General features: G+C 42.2%; 1 protein-coding gene across 1 annotated transcript; it reads left to right on the forward strand.

Annotated features, from left to right (window-relative positions):
* Nucleotides 1-189: 189 nt before the first annotated feature.
* Nucleotides 190-26,652, forward strand: grid2ipa (glutamate receptor, ionotropic, delta 2 (Grid2) interacting protein, a). Its single transcript, XM_039825269.1, has 24 exons — nt 190-1,221; nt 2,773-3,026; nt 3,151-3,483; nt 3,564-3,718; nt 12,379-12,654; nt 13,692-13,777; nt 14,002-14,071; nt 14,548-14,844; nt 15,755-15,906; nt 16,124-16,285; nt 16,698-16,804; nt 16,901-17,048; nt 18,064-18,395; nt 19,527-19,766; nt 21,684-21,899; nt 22,035-22,122; nt 22,629-22,718; nt 22,838-23,034; nt 23,153-23,308; nt 23,439-23,525; nt 23,638-23,767; nt 23,866-23,984; nt 24,113-24,277; nt 24,999-26,652. Exons 1-24 carry the CDS (start codon nt 1,140-1,142, stop codon nt 25,077-25,079), a joined length of 4,023 nt encoding a protein of 1,340 aa, XP_039681203.1. The 5' UTR covers nt 190-1,139; the 3' UTR covers nt 25,080-26,652.
* Nucleotides 26,653-26,830: the final 178 nt, after the last annotated feature.

Genomic DNA, 26,830 nt, shown 5'->3' on the forward strand with positions numbered 1-26,830 from the left:
TTGTTTTTGCAAACATTTTTGATTCTCGCTTTTGTTAGTGAGAGAAACAATCGCATAGAACTTGCCTTGGTCAACCCTAAATAATAAACTGCCACTGGTTCACTGTGGCTTGTTGATTTCTGCTTTCCAATTCATAGTAGTTGTGCTTCCCCAAAGACCCCCCAACCTTAGTAAAAAAAATAACACATGAATTAATTGCTATAGTAAAATCTTATTTTTCTTATCTTGTGTAGCATTCTTATTCCATTTTTTTCTCTGTTTTTTAAAAGTGTGTGGCTGTGGAGTGAATGTCATCTTCCATCTCATCATGGGAATACCACCTGCTTTAAAACCACACACACCTGCCAGGTAAAACACATCTGGTACACAATGTACACACACTACCAAGCTTGTACTGCCTGATGTCATGCTGTCACGTCGGTGTTAGTATTTGCAATCCTAGGCTTAATTCACCACAGTTAATTGGCTTGGCTGAAATTTTGCAGGCAACCTTGAGCATATCTGCAGGCTACATCTCTTGTCTCTACATCCAGTACTGAGGTTAACGCAGCCGCTATAATCAGAGTGTCCCTGGCTGGTATACCACACACTGGTTTCTGGGTCACTTCTCAGCCCTCTGAGAGAGCCCTATCCAAATGAGCAACAGAGGAAGGCAGAGAGAGAGCGGATGGGAGAGAGAGAGAGAGAGAGAGAGAGAGAAGCAAAGGTATTTATAGAAAAATGGGGCTTCGCAGTACCTTTTCTTGCAAAGAACCATTTCAGGACCGTGTTAGTGTGTCCCAGTTTTCTGATCACCACTCAGCCATAGGGTTTGGACTGAGGCTGAGACTGGACCACCTCACCCAGGATGAAGAGCCTGACTTTCAGACACTATACCCTCTTCACCGGCCTCCCTTTCCTTAGCTGCAGACTGCTGGTTCTCTGATTGAGAACAGAGGGAGGCATTGGCCCAGATAACCTACAGATGTGACCTTTTAGGTGCACTTGTTTTGCCTAGCTGGGTGAAGGCTTTTGGCACCAGTGAGCTCAGGTAAGGAGCAGCACAAAGGTGTCCGAGGGCACTCTTTGGCTGCATCAACCTCCAGGCCGGGGGCGAAGAGAGGCTGGCTGGAACGTGCCCTGCCGCAAGCCGGGCGAGGATGAGGCGTTTCCTGAGCAGAAAGGGCCGCTTCTCCCTGCGCCAGAGCAAGTCTGGTACCCGGAGTGCCTCTAAAGATTTCTGTAAGTCTCCTTCTCTGAATGGTAGTTTGTACATTATGTTTCTGAACTGCTTCATCTGCTGGAGGTAAGATAAAGAGGAGAGCTAAAAGGAGCTAAAGCTGACATTGTGTAACTGGGTCGCAGGCTAGAGAGAATAGGACAGACAGAAGTCTGAGTGCTGCTTGTGTTCTGGTGGAGAGAAAATATTATGAGCTCCATGTCAGTGATTTCCCAATCTATTTTAGATCAATAATCAGCTGCAGTTTGATGTTTCCTCAGCAAGTCGATACCACATTCTGTGGCTCTTTGAGTCTTTGCCTTTTGATATATGTTTTATTCACTCAGCCACATCTCTCCCTGAATATATAGCCCTGTGCTGCAGTGAGATCTGATTTGTCTTTGTTTTGCATTTAAGCAGATCTGGCATTTCTTTGCCAAGTTTTGAACAGACTTATTTTCTCACTTCTCATGCACTTTTGTGTTACTTTTCTTACGTCTCGTCTCTAATTTGGTCTTTCTCCATCTGACTGACTTTTCCTCTGTCTCCATCTTTCTATGCCTCTAATCAGTTACAAAAAGAAAAACAGAGCAGTTTGGTGCTGACTCTTTGATTAATGACTGCATGCCATTGTTTATGCATCTGCAGTTTTATAATGTGTCTTACAGTGTGCTGTTCTATTTCCCAATGTTAAATTGTCTCTTCTAATTTTGCACCTTGGAGTCATTTTGTCATTTTATAAGACTTTTTTTGTTGATGTGAGTGCCAGTGCTGTCTTGACTTGAGCCAAACATTACTTATATTCACACATATTTACACAGAAATCTAACATAAACACAAACAGTAGATTAAATGAAGTTTTTAATTTCCTCTAAGTAGCCTTTTAATATCAATGTGAAAAGTAACTAAATTAAACAAACTACCAAACTATCAGCAAGTGTTGTGGATTTTCATTTTAGTGAATATATATATCAATATGAAGTGGTTTTGGGGTGTTGATGTACTGACCAATCCCTATAATGGCCTATATATATCTTTGACGTATCTAGATGGCTGTAGATAAAGTCAAGTGAGCCTGCTGGGACACGTTCTGCTGCAGTAGAAGGAGGCCAGTGACCAGGGGAAGGCCAGCAGTTCATGCGGGCTACATACCATCAGTCAGAAATAACCTCCTTCACTCTATTCTTTTCTTCTTCATTTATTCAACTAAGAGAAAAACTAATCTACCAATCTAAAAAAGTTGTTTAAGTGACTTCTGTCTCTTTATGTTTGAGGGTTCATTACATAGACCCGTGTACCTGCTGCTACAGCTAGGCAGCTCCATCTCTGAGATGCCCTAATTAAACCAATGGACTCCATTTTACAGCTCACAACCTGCTTGTCTGTATGAGCAGCTTGCTCCTGATTAGAAATGTTCCTACATGCTAATAGGACATACATATCGGCAAGCAGTAAAACATTTCACCTCACAATTAAAAACCCATTAAAGTCTAATCCGACATAATAACTCCGGCTTTCCTTTGACACTAAGCTCCTGCCTTGTTTATTGCCTTGTTGTTCTGTCCATCCTCCAGACCTCGGCCTCCCAGCCACCAATCAGAACTGGCCTGAGGCATTTGGCTTCCGATTAGGTGGCACTGGGCCCAGCTACATCCTGTCTGTGGTGGAGGGCAGTAGTGCCTACCTGGCTGGCCTGCAGCCCGGGGACCAAGTGGTGGACATTGAGGGCCAGGATGTGACCAACCTCAGCACACCGGCTCTGATCGCTCTGGCTCAGACCCTCAAGACGGTACCACCCAGCATCGGAGTGGTGTCACGGATTGAACAGGTCAGACGACACCCAGTAATCCACATTTTTGTGTGTGTGTTTTTTTTTTTATTGGTGGAAAAACACTAAGAACATTCAGGTGAAAACGGCAATGAGGTGGCAAACATGCTCTCCCCTTCCTCAGATTGACATCGCTCCTGGCCCAGATGGCCGTTTTGGGTTCACCATCGTTGGAGACAGCCCTCTGATGGTGGAGGACTGCATGCCCAACGGTCCTGCTGGACGCAATGGCCTCAAGGCTGGGGACTACGTCATGGAGGTCAACGGCATCCCAGTGAAGCATCATGAAACGGCAGCGGCCATGATCAAAGCAGCTCAGGGTCGGCCTCTGCGTCTGGGCGTGCTCAGTATGGCCCGGCGGCCCAAGCGACTGAGCAGCAGCATGAGGGTGTTGTCGCAGAGCGGGGACAGCATCAGGGAGAGTCGTGCCCACAAGGCCATGGAGTTCAATAAGAAAGTGGGTGGGAAATAGATAGTTTATCTGTTTGCTGCATTTGTTTATTTTTGTATATCAATTCATGTCTGTGTACCCATCAGGTGGAGGAAGTGCTAGGAGAGGAGCTAGATGTGAAGGAACATCTGTTTGAGGTGCTCAAGCAGTACGCTGCTGAGAGGGATGTGGAGACTCTGGCTGAGGCCCTGCCCGACATCTTGATCACAGAGGAACATCAACAGCTGATTGACAGCGTCAGGTAGCCGAACAGTTGCTCAGACAGACATTATTTATAGTCAACCATGTCTGTGTGTCCTGTTTTGAGTCTGCGTGACCAACTAGTTTTTTAGTCCTTCTCGTGCAGTGATCAAAGGAGTCAGATGCAAGAGAATTCTTAAAACTGTTTATATCCCCTCTTCCCACGCACTTTAAACAGACTGCAAATAAAAATCAGACTCACTGTGCGACAAAGTTTTGCTACAGTGGTGGCTTTACATCTTGTTTCAGTTATCTGTCCCTGCCAATGAGGTAACCAGGACAATGCATACATATTTCAGCCTGCAGTGCTGTTTCACGTCTAAACTTTCAAAGGGTATGAATTTAGGGTTACATTTTAGTTAATTTTTTTGGGGAGAAACCAAGATGTTTATTTTTAGGGATAGTTACTGTGTAATGACCAAACAACCAAACCCTTCTTCGATTTCTTTGTTTTGTTTGGGTTGTACATTGTTAAATAGGAAGCGTTTAATACCTCTGTAAATGCTCGGGTTTGAACAACACCTTAACTGTAAAACATTACCAAACATGGGAGCACAGTTCATTAACAGCCAAACAGGACATTCCAACTAATCCAAACTGTACATCTCAATAAATAATTAACCTTTCTAGAAATGCAGAAAAACATCCCAAAATGTAAAACTAAATCAATCACCCATTGATAATTTATTCTATTTAGCGGAGTGGGGAAATTAATTTTCAACAAGGCTAACTGAAATCCCTATGCAGATAATGCCCTGGCTGTGTTGTATTTCAAATTGTTTTCTCATTATCATTGTTTTTAGGAATGCTTGTAAATGCACGAGGGAGACATGCAGTCCATTGTGTCATAGACAGTTGAGCTATAGGATTAACTGCACAGCACAGCCTTTACACAACAATAAGGGCACAGTGAGAGAGCAAAACCTCCTTAATTATCTCATGAAATCAATAGTTAAGAAAATCCCTCTCACTTTTTTTTTTTTTTTTTTAAAGATTATTATTTTGGGGCTTTTCCCTTTATTACATAGTGACAGTGGATAGACATGAAAGGGGGATGACACGCAGCAAAGGGCAGCAGGTCAGAATCAAACCCGCGCCGCTGCAGGGCTCAGCCAACATGGGGCGAACGCTCTTACTGGGTGAGCTAGAGGCCGCCCCAGAAACTCCCTCTCTTAGCATTTTATTGTGAAATGTAGGAGAGGTGTACATCAAGAGCACATATTAATAGCTGACCTGATGTCAAGCACTGACTGCGGCCCTTGGGTGCAGCTTGTTCTGTTTCTCCCCTCTCAGGTACAGTACAGTACAAGAGTATGGTTAAAAATTCACCGCAGCATATTGCATTTCTTTCTCCACATCATTGATTAGAAAATCAAAACCCAAATCACAAGAGCTCTCTTTTTTTTGTCCGCCCCTCCCCTCACTTTTTCTCACTTTGACTTTCTCTCTGTTGGTCTCTTTCTTTCCCATTCCTCCCTGTCAGCTGTGATGCACTCTTTGATACACGCACAGATTTTTTTTTCGCGGATCACATCACTGGATGCTCTTTATTCCCTCCTCTGCATACAGCTCTTAGCCGCTACAGCCAGTTTGCTGCTGCTGGTTGAGACATGCACACATACGAAAACAGACAAACATGCAGATGCTTAGACGCCGTGCACACAGCGCTCTTTCTCACACACACATGCCTGCAGTCCTTGCTTTGAAGTTGTATGTGGGAAGAAATTATGAATTGCTGCCTCAGGTGAGTACTGAAAAGCAATTTGGCATTGTACATTTGGAAGCATGCCATCAAGTTTATTTAGGATTGGTCATGAAGTAAGCTGAAGTGCTTTTAAAGCATTCTATAGTAGCGATCTAGTAACAATCAATTAGCGTTCAAGTTTTCCAGCGACTGTTTTTCGGGAGTAATTCGTTCCCTTTCCAGCTTAGAAACAAAGCTGTTGTCCAGTCATCTCAGTTTCCTCCGACACAGCTGTCTGTCTCACAGCTTTGAAAGCACATTTCCTTCCTTAGAAAGCTGCCTGTGAAAATGCTTTGCAATGTTTGTTTTGCACAGGAGTCCCATTAATTATGCATTAACTGTATCCATAGAGGACTGAGAACAGTTTTACTGTAGTTGTACTGTAACTCTCCCAAGAAGAGCCAGAATATCTCTTTAGTTGAATCTTCTTCAGATAGCTGTAGTTACCCATAATGGTCCACCCTGGTGTGTTTAGTTCAGGTGCACTGTAACCTTGACCTAAGGCTTTGATATGCAGAGTTTCCCTTCCTCTGCCTGCTTTGTCATTGTGTTGTTGTCATTTTCAGCGCTGTTTGTGCTGTGCAACTAAATGTTCTTTTATGCCAATTAGGCTCTGGAAAGGGCTAAAAAATATTTATATTCCAGGTTTGGAATAGCTCTTGATGTTTACAGCAGAATCTGGTGAACAGGTTTCTGTAGTTGGAACCTGAGGGAGTTTTGCTTCCAGGTTGTCCATGAGCCATGCCTCAGGGTGGTGTTGGTGTTAATGGCTGCTGCTGTGTAATGTAATGTGGAAGTTCTCTGTTCTTGTGGAAATGTGTTGCTGATTATATTTTTAATAGGCATGTTTAAATGCAGCTTTTTTTTTTGTTTAGGGCCATGCAAGCGGCATGGCTGTAGGGACGGCAAAGTCAGTTAGTCCACCACTTTTGGTCCAGACTGAAATATCTCAACTATCTATCGCATAGATTGCCATGACATTGGTTACAGATATTAATGGTGCCCAAACGATGAATCCTAATGAACATTACTATTCTCTGACTTTTCCTCTAGTGCCACCATGGCGTTGACATTTGTGGCTTTGAGAGAAATGCTGCAAAAAACCTTTAAATTGCCATGAAATTTGTAACATACATTCACATCCCTTTTTAAGAAGTATTGTAATAGCTGCTTTGGTGAACCCCTTAACTTTTCCCATAATTAACGCAACCATCAGGTAAATTAGTTTTTATTTTAATTCGTCCAATGCTTCGGATAATGAATAAATACCTTCAAAACTAATCACAATCCGATCAGCTTCAGCTGTACTTTGTGTTTAGTGCTAATTAGCAAATAGTAGCATGCTAACACACTAAAAGATACAGAGTGAGTGCTAATATGTTGTTTTTATTTGTCAATTGTTGTATTTTGAATCACTGGTTGTCGATGACCAAGATATAAAGGAACCAGAGATTGTTAGTCATGAGCTGTGTGCCAGTGTTGTCGTTTGAGGTGTGGAGAATCTATGTGTCTGCCACTGAAGCTGAATCTCTCTTTTATTTGCCCGCTGTCTCCTCCCCCTATTTCTGTCTTCCAATCTGTCAGTCTCCCTCTACCTCAATCACTGTCACTTCCTGTGACAGTCACACACACACACACACACACACACACACACACACACACACACACACACACACACACACACACACACACACACACACACACACACACACACACACACACACACACACACAAACTCTCTACTTACCCCACCTCAGTCCAGTAATCAGAGGGCACTTATCAGAGGATGTGAGGTGTACTTAACAGCTTACGGAAGTTATTTCTTCTGTATTGCCTTGTAAAACTTGACCAGCTGGGGCACACTCTGCTCAGTCTGCCTCAGTCCCCTCACCGATTTGCCTCGCCCTCCCACAGGATGTGTTCTATTTTTAAGCAGCCTACTTCTTTTAATAAATTCTCTCTTAGGTTTCTGACACATTTGCCAGTCTCGATTCTTAAATGGCTCTGAAACCCAAGGGTTAGCGAGTGCTTGAACACTTGAAAGTTATGCAAAAGATGATGTATCTGGAGGGTCGTTAGAGTCAATCTTGGAACATCTTTTCGCTCTTTTGTTCATGCGGTTCTGTAGTATTATGGTAATTGAATGTAATTATGGTGAACTGAAGGCCTGATACCCTATCTGTATATAGACTTCAAAGATATGAATTAATTAGACTGATGCATTCTCAACCGAGGATTATAATAATAATAATAAATTGAATTTATATAGCGCTTTTCACGAACTCAAAGTCGGATTCAGTCGGAGTATTTTTTCTTTCCATTATTATTTGAATACCATAGTGTTTTTGTATTTTACAAATGTTTTATGAATCAGTCAAGGTTTTTAGGGACATTTGGATAGATGTCAGATTTTGCACAGACATGGCTGTCAAAGTTTCTGTACATTCACTTATGTGCACACTATTGGTTCTTACAAACACACACACACACACACACACACACACACACACACACACACACACACACACACACACACACACACATTATGCTGACCTGCCTATGAAATTCCACTGGGGCCCTCCTCTCTTCTCCACTTCTCTCCTCTCTCCCTCCTCACGCACTCCTCTGTTCATCTCATTCTTTTCTTCCTCCTCACTGAGGAAAGAGAAGATTTGTCACTCACTATCTCTTACTGCAAGATGATGGACGACTCAGTGACAGGGATTATCTTTTAACTGTGATTTAACTGTGACTACCCTGCCGTGACCTGGCTTGACCCTGTCTTCTTTGGAGAAGGAACGGGACAAAAGATGGGAACAAAGAAAGAGTGCTGCCCCAAACATGAAGTTGGAGAACAGCTGATGATGCTACCTGAGGATGTTTTGGAGGTGTGGAGGGATGAGAACCACAGCCACCCTCCCTCTCTCTCATTCTCTCTCTTTCTTCTTCTGGCTGCTTTCCGAGCCTGCAGCAAGCGCTTTTGAGAACCAGGACACCTTCCTTTTTCTCTTCTTTCTCTTCTTTCCCCTTTGTCCGGGAGAGTTTGTTCAAACTAGATGGGGACTCATCGAGATAGAGGAGAGGCATTAGCATTGCTTAACTGAGCTCAGGCACTTCCTCAAAGCCCAGAAGAGCCATGGGAAGGGATAGGAGCCTTTCCAGACACGTTCGGTATGGAACTTTTCCTTTGATCTCAGCAGTGTTCACTGCGCTTTGTGTTGTTTGTGCTGACTTGTATCTAAAGTTGCTGAAGTATTGTTGTGCAGCTATTTCCTGTGTGTTTGTCATCACGTTTGTATTGATGATTATTTTAAACCTTCAGTCAGCATGTAAAAATGTGGAACTCTGTACTGTCCCTAAAACTGATTCCAGCATGTGAAACGTGATTAGAACACATCTCCAAATAACTAATGATACATTTTTTCTTCTTGCTTTCTGTGGCTTTGTAATTAAACTCTGTGTCTACAGATATGCTTTGTGTTTGCAAATTCATAACTGGTCCAGCTGTCAAATTAGCTGATCAGAAGTGGGTCTGATAATAATGGTTCTTGCAATGAGTTTTCCAGCTGATTGCAATTGTCATTCATCCCTCCGCGTGCTCTGTCCTTGATCCACCCCCTCTTCAGGCCTAATTAAAGATTCCTCTTGCCCTCCTTAAAATTGAGGGCATCCTAAGGCCTACATCCAACTTCAACGGCAGAAAGCTGTGAAGTTTCTGCTCACTTGTTTTACCGGGTTTACAAGATTTCACAAGTGAAATATTCTTTTTTTAAAGATAATTTTTTGGGCTTTTCCGCCTTTAATGGATAGGACAGCTAGGTGAGAAAGGGGAGATAGAGGGGGAAGACATGCAGGAAATTGTCACAGGTCAGACTTGATCCCTGGACCTCTGCATTGAGGCATAAGCCGTCAGTATATGTGCCCCTGCTTTACCCACTGATCCAACCCGGCCACACAAGTGAAATATTCTTTGCCTGAGATCGTAACATGACAGAGTGGTGTTGGAGGTGATAAAGTTAATGGAAATCAATAGAGCCCTGTCACTGTGAGAAATACACATTCTGTTTAGTTTTCCCTATCCACCGTTTGTCCGAGTAACCATGGTGATGTATGAGTGTAGTTTGGGAAAGTTCTGTGGCCTATATTGCCTGTAATCACATGCCTGCTTCATTCCCAGTAGTTACATGACCCTGGCCTAGAAAGCGCTCTAGTTCTCCACCTATCTTTCATTGTCTCTGACTCTGCCATATGTTACTGATTGTGTCGTCATATCTATCCCTGCATGCAATGTTTTATGCCATTCTTCATATTGATTCATCACTTAAACTCTTTCAACAACTTCTCTTTCTTTCTTCATCACTCACTCTGCCCTTTCTATGGGCTAAGCTTACTGACTGTAGTACTAATTAATGTTATTGTGTTATTGCTCTAACTCGAGTTGTTATAGTTCTACTCTTGCTGTACAAAACTGACCCTGGAGATAGCACTTCAGAGCAGCCTGCTGTCACAGATGAGCACATTTCAGCCCTCCAGGGCAGTGTTGAGAATATTTGGTGCATGAACACACCCAACTCTTAATCACTGTCACCTACACAAACTATTTTCCTTGGCTTTTATTTATATGGATGTCTTCATAGTAAGCAGATGAAGTTGTATCTATGTAAGTGATTTCTTTCAAGACAGGCCCTGGCATCACATCCACTTGTTTATGTCCACAATACACTATACTGATAGGACTAATAAATAATTGTTTATCATCATCATCATCATCATCATCATCATCATCAGCAGCAGCAGCAGCAGCAGCAGCATTATCATCCAGATTGTGCTTATTTAAAAGAGGCTGAATAACAGATTATTTTAACGTGATAGTTGATTGCATTATTTGACAGTAAATCAGCAGTTAACTCAAGACTCCCATTACATGTGTGTGTAATACTCCACACGCTATCAGACTAGGAGAAATACAACTGTACTGTTGCTGCAGTGCTATTCACTTGCAATATGCAGCCGTAAATAACATGCAACTGTGTCGTGCTTTAATTGGACACAAGACTCTGACACATGGATTGCAAAGCAGAAAATCTGTCTTGTTCAATGTATTGTATATTCTTTGTATGATTAAATGCAGCAGATAACTACATTCAGAAATCTAAATCAATTGAAGGTCATTGTTCACTTGTGGTGTTAAATAACAAACGGTGCATGTGAGAGAGAGAGAGAGAGAGAGAGAGAGAGAGAGAGAGAGAGAGAGAGAGAGCCTGGGAACATTGGTGAGTCAGATTTTTCTCTAGGTAAGAAATCTCCAGAGTGGGAATATGTGTTAGCTTCCATCTACTTTGGATTGCAAGATAATGGAGGCAGATCAGTTTATGCGTCACTCTTAATTTAAACCCACTACCTGCTGTACGTTTTTATGAAACTACCAAATCATCTAATCCTTGCCTCCTAACAATGTTCCTCAAATGTACCTGCAAAAGGACTGTAACAGCTTTGAAAAACCAAACCAAACCGCACCGCTGAGCCCTATTTTCAACAGTAGTGTTTGAGTTGTGCGGTGTATCTGGATGCACATTGGAACTGGTGCGCTGAAAAAAAACAAAGCACTCTTTTCTCCTCTGCACAGTGGAAGTACCCAAGAGATTCATGAAGACAGAGAGATAGAGAGAGGCTTGTGTTGAGAATGGAGGCAGCATCATTTTGTAGGCGGGATGGGTGGGGGGAGGCGGTGGGGATATGCAAAATAGAGAAGGGACAAATGTGTGTGTGAGGTGTGTGTACATGGGTGTGAGATTGAGGTTGCTTGTGTATGTGTATCGGATAAAAGAGAGAGAGAGAAAAAGGAAGAAGGCGTCCTATATTTAAAGGAAAATCGCAGCCTCAAACACTTTTTACAACACAGTTATTGGCAATGATTCTTCCATTTCTGGGTCGGTGTTTTGTTATGTATCTTGTTCTCGCAGATAATTGGCAAAATACTGTATAAAACTCATGCAGCAGACAACACCTCTAGTATAATTGGGTTTAAGGGGAGTAGACATTTAAAGTAGAATAAAACATCAGTGGTAAATGTCAGGTTTTAGGAAACAAGACAAACAAATGGTGCTGATGTTGAACAATCCTACACTGAGAAATCTGTCACAGAAGAGACAGCGCTACCAATTTTTACACCAAGCCTCAGAGCTTAAATACAAGTCTTCTTTGACAAGTTTCATGTCACCAACACTACTTGTCCCCACTCCAATCTTCATGTTATTGACTGGACACTTTATTTTCATCTACATGCACTGTATGCGGCACATAAAACAGACTGGAGGAAAGTGGCTGCATCAAAAAAATCACCCCTGGAACATACTAAATCTCACAAACTAATATCTAAGATATCTTATGGTGGGTTTTTGCGTTAAGAGGATAAAGGCATTGGGAGTTTATTATGGGAGGAGAAAATAACACTGGTAGGGGGAGAGGAGCACTGTCTCCCAGAGGTAACTCTGAGCTTCATGCTTTTTGCATATTAGCAGGGAGCTCTCACTGATACTGAGCACTCTTACCTGCAGCTGCTAATGTGACAGGACCACACAAACAAAGCTCATCTCTTATCTCTTTTATTCTCTCACATGCATGCATACTCTCACAAAAACACACCCACAAACTAATGTTGGACCAATCCCTTCTACCTGCCTCGGCCCTCCCATGAGACCATATTACCAATTAAGTAGATCCTGCAGATGGAACAATAGTCAGTACAAGAATCCCTCCAGATTTGGGATAATTTGGACGATGCTTTCAAAGATCAGGATAAAGAATTTTTGAGTTTTGGGGATTTTGGGCTGGAATGCTGCTTTGATTTTGTTGGTATAAAGCTTTTCAGTGAAGCCTTTTTCTGAGTTTGTGTCTGATTTCACAATGTTCGCCAGGATCTTCATTCCCAAGAAGCACCGGGAGCGTTTTGACGAGGTGGTTTCCCAGAGCCTGATGAGCCGGCTCAAAGGGCGGAGCTTCAGTGACCCTAGCCGCAACCACCTTCGCCGCAGCCGGAGTGAGGATCACCCCGAACGCCTCCTGGTCTCCACCCGTGCCAGTTCAGTGCCACGCACCCAAGCAGAGGAAGGCATGGTCCCCCCTGCCCGCGGCATGCGCAAGACCACCTCACTCATAGCTGGACACTCCAGTGGCACCACCACCAACTGTAGGTCTGTATTAAGTGTCATATTGCAGATTTTTATTTGACAGTATTTTCATGGCTTATGCTGTCTTTATTTAGTTCCTGTGTGTTTTGGCCTTTTATCAGCAGGAGTCCCATCATCACTCTATTTCCCACCAGCTAAACAGTGTATGTCATTTTTAGCTATCAAAGAAAACCCGTTTCCTAAAATAACATCACCTCTCCCCTTACGTCTGATCACATTCATAACCAACAGCAGCTGTGACTGGTCTTCCTGTGTAAGCATGGAATTTATGTGAATTAAGATGAGTAGGAGTAAAGTGAAAAATAGACGGTTCAGTGGTTGGAACATAAACCTATTTAGAATGTCTGTTTTATTGCTGTCTTCATCTGCTGTGTGTTTTTTTCCTTTCTTGTTTTTATGAATTGATGACAGGATGTTCTCTGTCTAGATATAAAAAAACTGATCACATTTTTTAGGATTAAAACATGGTAAAAAAAACCAAGTAAACAACGTGATTACAAACATCCTATCATTGTCTATTGAGTTGTAGGAATAAAGTGCCCCAAGAAACTGCTTATCCCTTCTATGGCTTTGCCTTATGAGGATTATACACAGCTCCCCTGGGATATACTGTCCATATTTAAGTGGGGTTGTTCATGCAGGATGGGAATTTAAAGTAGTCTGCTGAATATGGAAATCTGCTGGAGGTCCACAGTTGGATAAAACTGCATTAACTGTCTCATTGCAGATAACTTTTTACAGATAACAGATCGCAGCCACGACACTGTGAAATGAGCTATTGTGATGAATAAATTATACCACCCTTACATAACCACAGTTTGTGTCCATTGTGTCATATTTATTATGTCTAACAGGGTTTATATGGTAACCCATGCATTATTTCATATAAACGTTACCTTAATCATATATTAACTATGCACATTTCGCAATTACTTGAGATAGAGCTGAGTATTTTTGAATACCTGCTTCTCTTTTATTCCTAGGGCCTTCGTTTATTACTCAGTCCTGCCATTAACCAAAGCTCAAATTTGTCTCCTTAGGACAGTGAGAGTGTGTAAGGGTAACACAAGTTTTGGCTTCACTCTTAGAGGCCACGCTCCAGTGTGGATTGACTCTGTCATCCCTGGTAAGTAAAATGTGTGTGTAGCTAGTTCATTATACTTAATGTGTGTATATTTAAATGGCTCGTAAATCACATATGAGTACTTTTCGTTATTACGCTGTAATAAAACTGTTATTACATTTGACAGACTGTTATAGCTTAACAAAGCTTCCAACTCTACCACTGTACTGTTCTTGTAATGAGAATAAATCAAATCAGACATCTCTTACTCAGTTTCTGTTCTGCAGGAAGCCCAGCAGACAAGGCAGGTCTAAAACCAGGAGACCGCATCCTGTTTCTCAATGGACTGGACATGAGGTTGAGCTCTCACCGGCATTCATTTTAGAATTTTTTTTGCAAATTTGTGCCAAAGTTCTACATAAAATCATGCAGTTTCTAAATCTAATTAATCAGAAAAGGATTGTATTTACAGGCAAACATGAATATGGTAATACGGTTCCCATGTTGAAGAAGTTTTTTTTTTTTGTAGAGCTCACAAAGTTGTTGAAGGGAGTGCAAGTCTCATTTCACATGGATTTGGTAGAAAAATAAAAGCAGTTTCCTGAAAAACAGCAAAGACAAACAATGATAAAGAAGCTCCCCAGAGAATGTAAAACTGCAATGTTCTCTGCAGAATACAGAACACTTTTCATTTGTTTACACATCAGTAAAGTGAAATGACTAATTTATATTGTGGGATTTTCATTCCAAAAACTAATTGGCACATGCAGTTAAAAGGCTATGACAGTGTGAGTGTGCATGTGTTTTCATGTGTACCATGTGTCTGCCTGTAGGACCTCATCCCATGAGAAGGTGGTGTCCATGCTCCAGGGCAGTGGTGCCATGCCCACTCTGGTAGTGGAGGATGGTCCCCCTACTTTCACCCTGTCAGAGCAGGACCTCGCAGGGGGTGGTGTTCCCACAGAGCGTTCCCGCTCACCTGTGCTCAGCTCCCTGCAGTGGGTGGCAGAGATTCTGCCCCCCAGTATCCGGGTTCAGGGCCGCACCTTCGGACAGCAGCTGGAGCACCTGCTGACCATCCAGGAGAGGTACACCATCTGCAAGTCTCTGGAGAACTTCTTCCAGCACAGGTGAGCAAGGTGTAGGGCAAAAGATTGGAAGAGAAGGGGAGTGGGGGGAGAAAGAGGGGGACAAAGGACGGATGTGAAGTAATGTGCAAACGGGGAGGAAGGGAGGGGGACAAAAAGTATTGAGAGAAATAACTGAACACATTTTTGTACTGTTGGGGTTATTATGTTCCTTTTTTCTTCAACCATAATTGGCATGTAAGTTACAGTGAAACATATGGAGGTATAAAATACATCACGTGAAAAAAACTTTTTTGCACACCTCTTTTGTCGGGCAGGTGCGTAGGATATGATCAAAGGCAACAGATCAAAAATAGTAGAGAGAAAATCCCGAACACTGACCATTACGCAAGCAATAATTTATTAGAAAAATACAACGTTTCGGTCTCAGACCTTCATCAGGTAATGAAGGTTGATGAAGGTCTGATGAAGGTCTGAGACCGAAACGTTGTATTTTTCTAATAAATTATTGCTTGCGTAATGGTCAGTGTGCGGGATTTTCTCTCTACTATAAAATACATCACAAAATGTATCTAATAAAAGGGGTACTCCAGCGGTTTAGTGTTTAAGTTTCAGGACTTACAAGAGAGATTTTTCAAAGATGCCAAGATATCATCATTTCATTAGACCTTGTCTGCTTGCTAAATGCCTTTTAAAGTTTGTAACAGAGGCTTTCTGCTTTAAAGTCCCTAAACTAAACAAAGATAGCATTGAGACCCAGATGACATGATACAACTAAAACTCCTTGTAATGAGTAAACGTGCTTTCCTGTGTAAAATTGGTGGAGTGCCCCTTTAATTTTATGTCTAGTTTCCCACATACATGGGTGATCATACCCACAAGCTCAACTTCTGACCTCTGATTGGACAGCCAGGCGATCTCTGTCACATTGCCTGTGTTTTCATGGCAACAGGAATGTTGACACTCTGATCGTGGATGTGTTCCCGGTGCTGGATACTCCAGCCAAACAGGTGATCTGGCAGTTTGTTTACCAGCTGCTGACGTATGAGGAACAGGAGCACTGCCAGAGCAAGATCTCACGCTTTCTTGGATACAAAGCGCCAGGTCTGTGCACACATTTGTCCTTTTTAATTCGTGGTGTATGTGCTTTTTGAGGTGTATATGTGTCTGAATGAAAATGGGTTTGTTTGTGTGAGATAGACGCTCTCATTGGGGATCTTTAATACAGTAAATTCACTGGCTCAGTAGAGTGCAATCAACTCAGGTACCGCATACACCTTTGCATCTTCCTCTGCATTGCCAATATGTGTGTGTGTTCCAGTTCCACCACCACCACCACCTCCTCCCCCTCCTCCAGAGCCCGAGGTTGCCCCCGAGCCCCATCGACGTAGCAGCTCCATGAGGGTGACAGGGACCACGTACAGGAGCAGTGTGAGGGGACGTAGCTCTGACGACCTGGTCATTGGCACACACTTGGGCCAGGGTACAGAACTTCATTATCTTCATTATCATTTATAGCAACAGTAACACTATGACCACCATGACACTCTTGATCCTTATCCCCACCATCGCTATTATTTTCAGAATTCGCATTATCCTCATTGTGATCACAGACACAGTCCTGTTAAATCCTAGTTAGATTTTTTTGGTAGAATCTGTTAGCTATGTTTCCAGCTTCCAATTTATTTGATGTGGCAAGCATGGCTTAGTTCAATTCATACTGTATATTATATACAGAATAATAGTTATATAACATAATGTATTCCCATGTAGCCAAAATCGTTTAGTTGGTTGCTTCTCCCTTACTGGCCCAAAGATAGCCTGATCCAACTGTAGCTGACTGTCAGCCCAACCATACATGGGCCAGGGCTAACTCGGCTACCTGGTTGTCACAGGCTTCCGTGCAGAGATGCTGCTGGAGACAGGGATGAGGTTGGCTCCAGGAGAGAGACAGTCAGGAGATGGTACTTCCCTTCCTGAGACTCCCAACAACCTCACCAATGTAGGTACCTAAGTCCTCAGGGGAAAAGATACATAGGATTCACCTTTTATAGGGCAACTCTTACTCTGGTTTCTTTGTACATTTCTACCATACAAGCTGTCAGCGGTGTACGCTGAACTGGAGAACATGTATTCAACCAAGAGGTCCAAGTCTCTGAAGAGTCGTGCTCCTCCTGCTCCCGAAAGTTTGCTGGATCTGGAGCCTCCCTCGCGCACAGCCTCCCCTACAATACATGCTAACACAGGTAGCTGAAAGCATACAGTACATATACACTGAAGTCATAGCAGCTCTAATTATATTTAAATGACTGTATAAAAAGACTACCTTGCAGATCTATTGTATGCATGATTGAGTGTGTGTGTGTGTTTTAGTGTAAGAGAGATAGACAAAGATAACAAAATCTTTAAAAAGTACTGCAGTGCAAGAGTAATAAATCCAAAGGTAGCCAACCCATTTCTGACTCAACAGAATATGCATGCATTTTACATTTTACACACATGATTTTTGTTATTTTATGTACATAAATATATACAGCACAGAGGAGTCTTGAAACAACCCACTAGTTTTGTTGTTATTAGTTTGCGTTTATTTTGTTAGATTAGATCCTGTGTAGGAAGGTTCAGAGCTGGCATCACATGCCTTAATATTAAGCATTATTTAGAAATTTTTTAAAAGTTGCCATCGTTGACTTGGTTTGGTTTGCCCATGAGGGATAGGGATGCAGAGTGCACATACCAGGTTAAGATAGGAATATCATCTTATTCAATCTACATCAGACAGATCCAGGCTCTTAGGTTGCAGGGAATTTTAAATTGTCACACAGTAGTCTAATAAACACTGAACATCATAAAGTAATGAGGATATTGTGATGGTGGAAGTGGAACTAGAAAACACACATTTAAAGACCCTCCTCAATCAAAAATGTGTTTTCTGCTATGGTTTTAGCTATTCTGGGAGACATGTTCAGATTAACTGTTTTGTGCAGAACCTTCTCCAAATGCAGAACTTTTCACATTTTGCAATTGTAGAGCGAAAGCCTCTTCTTACTTGCACACACCAACAATGTGTTACATTTTCTTTGTTAAATCTAGTTCATTATTGACACTGTCTTAAATTGGATGGGATGGTGAGGGATTGGGGGAATTTCCTACATATTCTCTAGAAAGGAAAGTGTGTACTTGTCAGAGACTGTTATTGATAGCCTTTTTGTATTTGCTCTACTGCCACTTCATCCACTGCATGTCTCTTCCTTATCTCAGGTAGCCGTAAAGGCCCCCCAACCCCTACATCATGGCCAGAGCCTCTCCCCAGCCCCCCTACACCCCAGTTCTATCCATCAGGGCTGACAAGCCAGACCAGTGGTGAGTCCAACCCCTACATTAGCCTAGACAGTCCCCCTCCGTCACCTCCAGAGCCCTCTGACTTCCCATCTAGTCCCCCCACCCACCGCAGCAACAAGCGGCGTTACACCTTCTCCAAACCACCACGCTCAGAAGACACAGATCGCTTTCTGGATGCACTGAGCGAGCAACTGGGACAGAGAGTGGCCATCATTGATGACTTCCTGTCTCCGGAGAATGACTACGAGGAGGTAGAGTGACAGTTACATGAAGTCTGAAACCTCATTATGTAGTGAAAAAAATAGCTGATAATTTGATGACTATTGATGTTCATTCAGTAAACGTGTATATTGTCAGATGTTATCAGCTATCACATGTTATGAGTATGACAATCTGAATCATTAACTTTTTATGTGTGCATGCTGCACTTTACTGATTATTTTCCTACAAGTTGTAACTCTACAAAAGAAACCCTAAGACTGTAGAGAAGTTTCAGATAGTCTGATAAAAATTATTATAGAGGTCATGTTTTTGGTGTAGAAAAAAAAGAGAATGTACAAATATCCTAATATATCAGCTAAAATATTTTTGTGAAAATAACCATGATTCCATAGTTTCTGGTGATAGCGGGTTAATTCGGCATGGTACACTGATTCCCTATGGTATGTTGCGTCAAAATGTGAAATAGGACAGACCCCTTGACATACATATACAGACAGAACGGGTACAGAACATACTCTCCTGTAAAGTAAGTGACAAAGTGAAAGTAGAACAAAACTAGGTTAGAGAATAATCTTTTGCATAAAATTGCATTACAAATGGCCTCACATACAAGTGTTTTCTTTCCCTGTGTATGGATATACAGTTTCTTTCAGTTATGTTTTGCCGTCCTTCACTAATTACTTTGACCTTAAAAAATAATTAAAAACAATCTGTGATCCATTTAAAACACAACATTATAATCTGCTGTTAGTCCCACATTTATTGGCAGTTCAAAAATACAACAACTGAATGAGAATTAGTTGCCACAATACATCTTGTTCACTACTTTTTATGTGAGGTGCCTTTAGAGAGTGAACCGGGTTGTTGACAGAAGTACACAAGCTGTCGTTACATCTGCAGTCAGAAATGTTCTGTTGAACTGTAACCATGTTCATACAGCTCTTGCTCAGACATATAGCCAGGAGATCATGCAGAACATTCCCAGATAGACAACCATTATTATTAACTATTATTTTAGGTTTGGAATTTAAAAAAAAGTTCAGTTGAAGCCAATATATTCATCTAGCTTGAGGAGTTTACTAAAATCATTTCACAAGTTCCTCTTTGACAATAAAGGGCTAATGAAGTGTAATTGGTGTTAATGCCAGGATGTTGTGCAGATGGGCTTCCCAGATGAGGAGGATGAGGATAATGAAGAGGAGTTGGGGGTAGACGAGGATGAAAATGGAGGATTTGTGGCTCCAGAGCTCAGCAGCCCGAGTGATGTTCAAAGCAGCAGTGGAGAAGAGAATGCCTCCTCCCTCACTTACTCTTCCTCCTCCGACCACATCCCTCCACCCCCAATGACCCCTCCACCACCCCCTCCTGTTCAGTTCAATGACCCTCCTCCTCCCCCTCCAGCACCTGCACAGTCTCAGTCTCAGCACCAACAACAGCAACAGCTCAGCTACACCCCTGAACACTCCCCAAGAGCTTATGTACCCATCCGCCGGAAATCTGGCCCCCCTCCCCCACCTCCACCCCGCAGTAATCCACCACCTAAACGGCACTCCTTACATAAAGTGATGCCTACAAGAGAGGACCTTCAGGTCCATGCTACCATACAAGAGCTCAAAGCCTTCCAAGAGCAACAAGCATATAAGGAGAGGCAGGCGTATGAGGAGCAGAAAGCCTTTGAAGAACAACAACTGTTCCAAGAGCAGCAGGCTTACAAGGAACAACAGGCCTATCAGGAGAAAATCTTCAAGGAGAGACAGGCTTATGAAGAGCAAAAGGTGTATGAGGAGCAAAAAGCTTTTGAAGAGCAACAAATGTACCAGGAGCAACAAGCCTACCAAGAAAGACAAGCATACGAACAGCGCCAAGCCTACCAAGAACAAAAAGCATACGAACAGCGTCAAGCCTACAAGGAGCAAAAAGCATTTGAGGAGCTTCAGTCCTACCAGGAGCAAAAAGCTTTTGAAGAGCGTAAAGCGTATGAGGAGCAGAAAGCTTATGAAGAGCTCCAGTCCTACGAGGAGCAACAATCATGTCAAGAGCAGCAGATCTACCAGAGCCACCACTCGATGCCGAACCAGCCAACAAAAGCGGGGCCCCACAACCCAAAAATTTTTTTTCCAAAAAAAAACACCCCTTCTTTTCCTTCACTCTCTCTCCGATCAGCCCATCAGCACCCTAACCATCCTCTGTATATGATGCGCCAAGCACAGCAGCAACAGGCCCACCAGAGTCATCTCCTTCGACGTCAGTCCCGTTCAGCGCCACCGCCACACCAGCCACCGCCCCAACCAACAGTCCACCCCAGCCAACAAGGTCCATACGCTGAGGGCATCTACCAAAGCCATCAGGGCATGAGACCACAGCCCCACCATTCCTCTGCGGAGATGCTCCACCAGTTGCAACAATTCCAGGCCCACCACTCATCTGCTGAGATGCTCCAGCAGATGGAACAAGTCCATGCACACTTCTCCTCATCAGAAATGCTCCACCAAATGCAGAAAACCAAGGCACATCATTCCTCAACAGAGGTTCTGCACCAAGGTCACCAGATGCAGCAAATGCAGCCCCATCACTCCTCAACCGAGCTTCTCCATCAAGCGCACCAGATGCATCGGGGAAAAGCGCACCATTCCTCCACTGAGCTGCTCCATCAAATGCACAATCCCCAGGCCCACCATTCCTCCACTGAGCTGCTCCATCAAATGCACAATCCCCAGGCCCACCACTCCTCCACTGAGCTGCTCCATCAAGCCCACCAGATGCACCAAACTAAGCCCCATCACTCCTCCACAGAGCTCCTCCATGAAGCCCAGCAAGAGCCTGCCTCCCTCCCAGTTCAGCTAAACCGGGACAGCCACTCCCATCAGAGTCGGAGAAGTCTTAAAGGTCATCATCAGACCCAAGTGTCACAACAAGGGAGACACCAAGAACAGCAGATCCACCAAACCCATCACCCCCAGCCCACCAAACCCTCTCCCCAAAGACCCCACTCTATCCAGCAGACCCACCACCACTCCAGCACACCTCAGATCCACCACATCCACCATATGACCCCACAGCCCCCTCCGCAGGACTACCAACACCAGATTCATGTCATCCACCCTCCCCAGCAGCCCCACAGGCCTCAGCCCCTTCTCTCCACCTTTCAGCCGCTCCAGCCGCACCAGCCCACCATCTCCACTTTCCAGCCTCTGCCTCAACACTACCAATCCCAGCACCAAGTTCAGCCCTCCAATCAAGCCACCCGTCCACAGTCCCAGCCCTCACATCACCTGCTGCAGTTGCAACACCAGCCCCAAACCCAGTCCCACCATAAGCAATCCCATGGCCAAAGCCAGCCTCAGTCCCTCCCCCACTCGCTATCTGACCCTTCAGAGCACCTGGAGCCCCCTCCGCCTCCACCTCTGCCGCCACCCTGCTCCCCTCCACCCTTGCCCAGGCCTTCACTCTCCAGGATGGACTCCAACCACATGAGTGTGAAGAGGCTGCGCTGGGAGCAGGTGGAAAACTCAGAGGGGACTATCTGGGGACAGGTGAGCATTGTGGGCTTTTGACACTGGGACCTAAGGGCTCTTTAATGTAATACAATTTTAGATTTAGAATTCCAAATTAAAAATATTTTAACAGTCATGAAATTGTAATTCACTATTTTTGCATGTCTTTGGTAGTTGGGAGCCAATTCTGACTATGACAAACTGCATGACATGGTGAAGTATCTGGATCTGGAGCTGCACTTTGGGACACAGAAGAGCTCCAGTGAGTACACGTGGCTGTATGCAGTGCTTTCAATGGAAGCACAGCTAAAGATCATAACATGATATGTAAATAATTATGGATGAATCAATAAGCCTCACTAATGTGCATAGTATGTTACAAATATAAATGTTTAAGTCAGAATGACCGATGCATTATTATTTCTTAGCACATCATTATTCAGGTTCTTGGATCTCTGCATCCTTGGAGTGTGATTATTTAGTCATTAAGTCTACAATATTTCACCCTTGAATTATATGTCCAAAGAAAATTACAACACGTGAATCCCCAGCTCTTTTTAAAATTACTTTTCCTACCATTTCTCTCACTTTTGACTGTGATGGTGAATTGTAAGTTTATTTTGCACTTGTTCTACTTGTAATTTGATCTTAACTGGCTACATAAAAATGTAAAATATACACAAAATCTTTATTCCCATTCATCTTTCTACTGTCTATTTGGACCTACATAACATCTGGGCATTTTACAAACACTGATCCTATTTTTAGTGCCTGTTCCAGAGCCATCCCATGTGCTAGAAACCTTTAAGAAGAAAGATGTGATTGAAATTCTGTCCCATAAAAAGGCCTACAATGCCTGTAAGTATATGTAAAATTGTATATTTCTTTGTATTTCCATTAGCCCAGATTCTTGGGCTCATTTATGGTTCAAAATTAGGAATTTATAAATGCCTGTTTATTTTCCTGTTAACCTTTAGCCATCCTGATAGCCCACCTAAAACTGTCTCCTGGTGAGCTGCGTCAGATACTGATGAACATGGTCAGTGATAGGCTGGAGCCAGCCCACATCAAACAGCTGCTACTCTATGCCCCCGATGCAGAGGAGGTAAAAAAGTACGAAGAATATAGACAGGACCCCAGCAAACTCAGTGAGCCAGACCAGTTTGTCTTGCAGGTACAGTCCTGGCAGGGTGTGGATGGGTGGGTTGGTTGTATCGATTACCTGTGTCTACGTGCTGTATTTGTGTTTATCATCACTCACTTTTTTGCTTGTTGTGCGTGTTCTCCATCAGATGTTATCAGTACCAGAGTACAAGACCCGCCTGCAGAGCCTCCTCTTCAAGTGTTCTCTACAGGAGAAGACGGAGGAGTTGAGGGGAGCATATGACTGTCTCTACAAGGCTTCAATGGAGCTGAAGACAAGCAAGAAGCTGGCTAAGATACTAGAGGTAGCCAGCTGTTGAGCAAAGTACATATGAGAGATGAAATGTTGCAATTGAAAATGTAATGCAAATCTGTAGATAAATTAGTTCTTTGAGAGTGTTGCACTTCTGCTTCTTACACTCCGTCTTTCATTAGTTTGTGTTGGCGATGGGGAACTACTTGAATAACAGCCAGCCTAAAACCAACAAGACTACAGGCTTCAAGATCAACTTCCTTACAGAGGTACATCATACACTAATACATATTCAAATCAAATGTTTGAGAGGCAGCCTGGGCTTTCTTTCTCATCATATTATGCTTACGCAGTTTATAACTTTATTGTGTCCTTCTGCAGTTGAGCACAACTAAAACAGTGGATGGGAAGTCAACATTTCTACATATTCTGGTCAAGTCGTTATGTCACCACTTCCCTGATGTTTTGGATTTTTCCAAAGATTTAACCATGGTTCCTCTTGCTGCCAAAGGTAGATACATTTTTTTCTTTTACCTCTGCGCCATAGCTTGAGAACATTTTTAAATGGATTGAGCGTACTTTCCTTCTCCTTCTTTTTTCTGTCTATAGTAAACCAGAGGACTATCACATCAGATCTGAATGACCTTCATACAACTATCCAGGACATTCGCTCAGCCTGTCAGAAGATGCCTGTGACTGCTGAGGACCGCTTTGCTGTCGCCATGAGTGTATCCTTCACAGAAGTGCCAAAGACAGCACTAAGATATGTAGGCTGATGAAAAAAACAAAAACAGATTAACTAATGTAGTAGAAGAGATGATGAGACTTGTATGCCCCTTGACTCCAGTGTGTGTAGAACTTCCTGGAAAACAGTCATCCAGCACTCCAGTCTCTGGATTCCCTGCAACAGAGAGCTATGGAGGAATTCAGCAAAACTGCATCTTTCTTTGGAGAAGACGGCAAAGGCACAAACACTGAGGCCTTCTTTGGTATCTTTGCTGAGTTCATTGGCAAATTTGAGGTGAGCAAGAAAGATTTATTTATTATACAGTATAAGTCCTGCTGTCCTACTTCTACAGTGTTACAGTAAAAACTATAGGCATTTTCCCCTGTAGTTCCTTCTCAGCCTTCCACCATACTATTCAACATGCACAACTTAAACAGTTGCAGATAAACACCTCTTATAATTACGTCGTGGATTTTCTACTCTGCCAATGTTTTGTCTTTAGAATGCAGTGTGTTTATTAATGAGCACAGCCTGCATTTCATCAATGATGTATAGAGAAAGTCTGCCAGGCTACGGTACTAATAATGAGCTTCAGACAGTGACAAGATTAGTATGTTGACACTGAGTATTCAGCACTGTGCTGCAGCCTGGCAGGCTTCTAGGAAGCCAGATCTGAATAAATAATAAAAAAAATAATATTTGAAACTATTTTCTTTTATTCAGCAAATCAGTATGAGCACAGCATTCCGATTTATGCAATTCACATTCAGTTTTTATGAGCAAAACTTTTTTTCATGCAGCCTTAGTGGACAAATTGAAAGGGCACCAATATTCTGTATCAATATCTGTTGTAATATATGTTGTAATATATGTTGTAATATATGTATCTATACAGTATATATAGTGGAATATGTGTTTATATATGTATAGTGGAATATGTGTTTATGTTGTATCTACTTTAAGTTATAATAACACTTTATGTGAGCTTACAAACCCTGTTGTTTCTTTACCACAGAAAGCTCTCAATGATCAGCAAGCTGCAGAAAACCAGAAGAGTCCCAGAAGTCCACGAATGGCCTCCCCACTGGCCTGGTAACACACACAGATGCAGATGACTACATACAGTAGTTCATACAGTACACACACATGTCCACAGACACATTCACATTCACATATACTGTATATACATGCACAAACACATACACACCACTCAATGCACAATTTTGAGCAAAAAAAACAAGGTTTTGTGTGTTTATGTGTTTTTGGTAAAATGAAGAGAGGGAAGCTTTGACATGAGGCAAAAATAAATGTCTTTTGCATCAGGATGGACGATTTAGCTTTATACCAGTGGTATAGTATATACTATATATCATTTAAAAACAAGTTTTTGCTGAAGTCTAAAACTTTAATTTCTACAATAAGACTGCCACATAGAAAACAACCCTGTGTTTGTTTGTCTGTCAAGGTATCTCTACTATTTGAAAGACAGTTACTCAGTAACATCCTGTAGTTGAAGTTTTCTTTCTCTAAGCCTGAGTGTAAGTGTGCTATTCCAATTCTACAGTAAAATCTTTGTTTTATGTATTCATGAATAAGTCATAGATTTAACAAAAATGAATTTTATCCTGAAATAGATATTAAATTACTTTAATTAACATTCTCTTGGTGGTTTGGAAGAAAAACCAGAAAATCAGTTTTCCTATTAATTTACATGTTGTGTATTTTTGTAAACCGCCCACCACACTGAATGTAACATAAGTTCTTTACTGACTTATTTTCTCAAGTAAATACTCATCGAAATCATCTGTCTTGATGACAGGTTGTTTCATGTTCTGCTTTGTATCTATGCCTCACTGTCAGCGGATTTTCCAAATCCATACCATGTCAGTTATAGCCATATCATTTCTTTTTTTCTAAATGGTATTGTTCTAACCTCTAATGTTATTAACGTGAATATATGAGACAACATCAGTGCAAAGTTGGCACCTACTATTTGTTTTTATAAAAGACAATTTTAACTGTTCCAAGGATACTTTTTCACCGGTTCACACTCACACTAAGTAGAAGTGGGATGATGTGGCGCTAACAGCGGGCAGTGTGCAATATGTGAATGTTGTGTTCCACTGTTGGATATTATACTAAACATTATTATACTGTATGAAACTATAACAACATTATATTGTGGCTGTATTGTACAGAATGAGAGTGGATATAAATAAAACAGATACAAATGTTACAATATATGAAGCACTTTGTAACTTTCATGTGTTACCCAAATATTTCTTTTATTGATTGTGTCATTGGACCGACCATAAAGTTATACCGCTCAGAGGACAGCAATGTCATTACGTTTATTGTAGCAGATGCAGCATTTTGCATACAAACAACTAATAATACAGCTTCTGAGATGTGCCAGTGCTCTGTAAAGCATAAATCTTAGTAGTTAAGTGATATTTTTTAAATAGTAAGGCAAATTATTATGATAAGGATAATGTGTGCAGCTAGTAAAAGCTTTGTTTTCTAATGCTCCAAGTTCTTTTTTCTGCTTAAATTACAGAATGTAAACCTCTAAAGCATTAATGTCCATTTAAGGCATATAAAGTGTTAAGTCTGTATTTTGTATTGTATCCTAACAATGTGGACAACTATAAATAATGGAATGAAATCTGCTTTTGCCTGGATGTCTTTGTTTTTAAGATTTGTGGTGTAAAAAACAATTATGGTATACCGGGGTTAACAGGGTTATCTTACAGATAAATAATACTGTATGCACTCATGTTATATTGACAGGACAAAGGAAATTCACATGTACACTTGTTCCTACATTCCCTGCAACTCTCTTACGTT

Source organism: Perca fluviatilis, chromosome 15 (genome assembly GCF_010015445.1).
Source record: "Perca fluviatilis chromosome 15, GENO_Pfluv_1.0, whole genome shotgun sequence".
Lineage (NCBI taxonomy): Eukaryota > Metazoa > Chordata > Actinopteri > Perciformes > Percidae > Perca > Perca fluviatilis.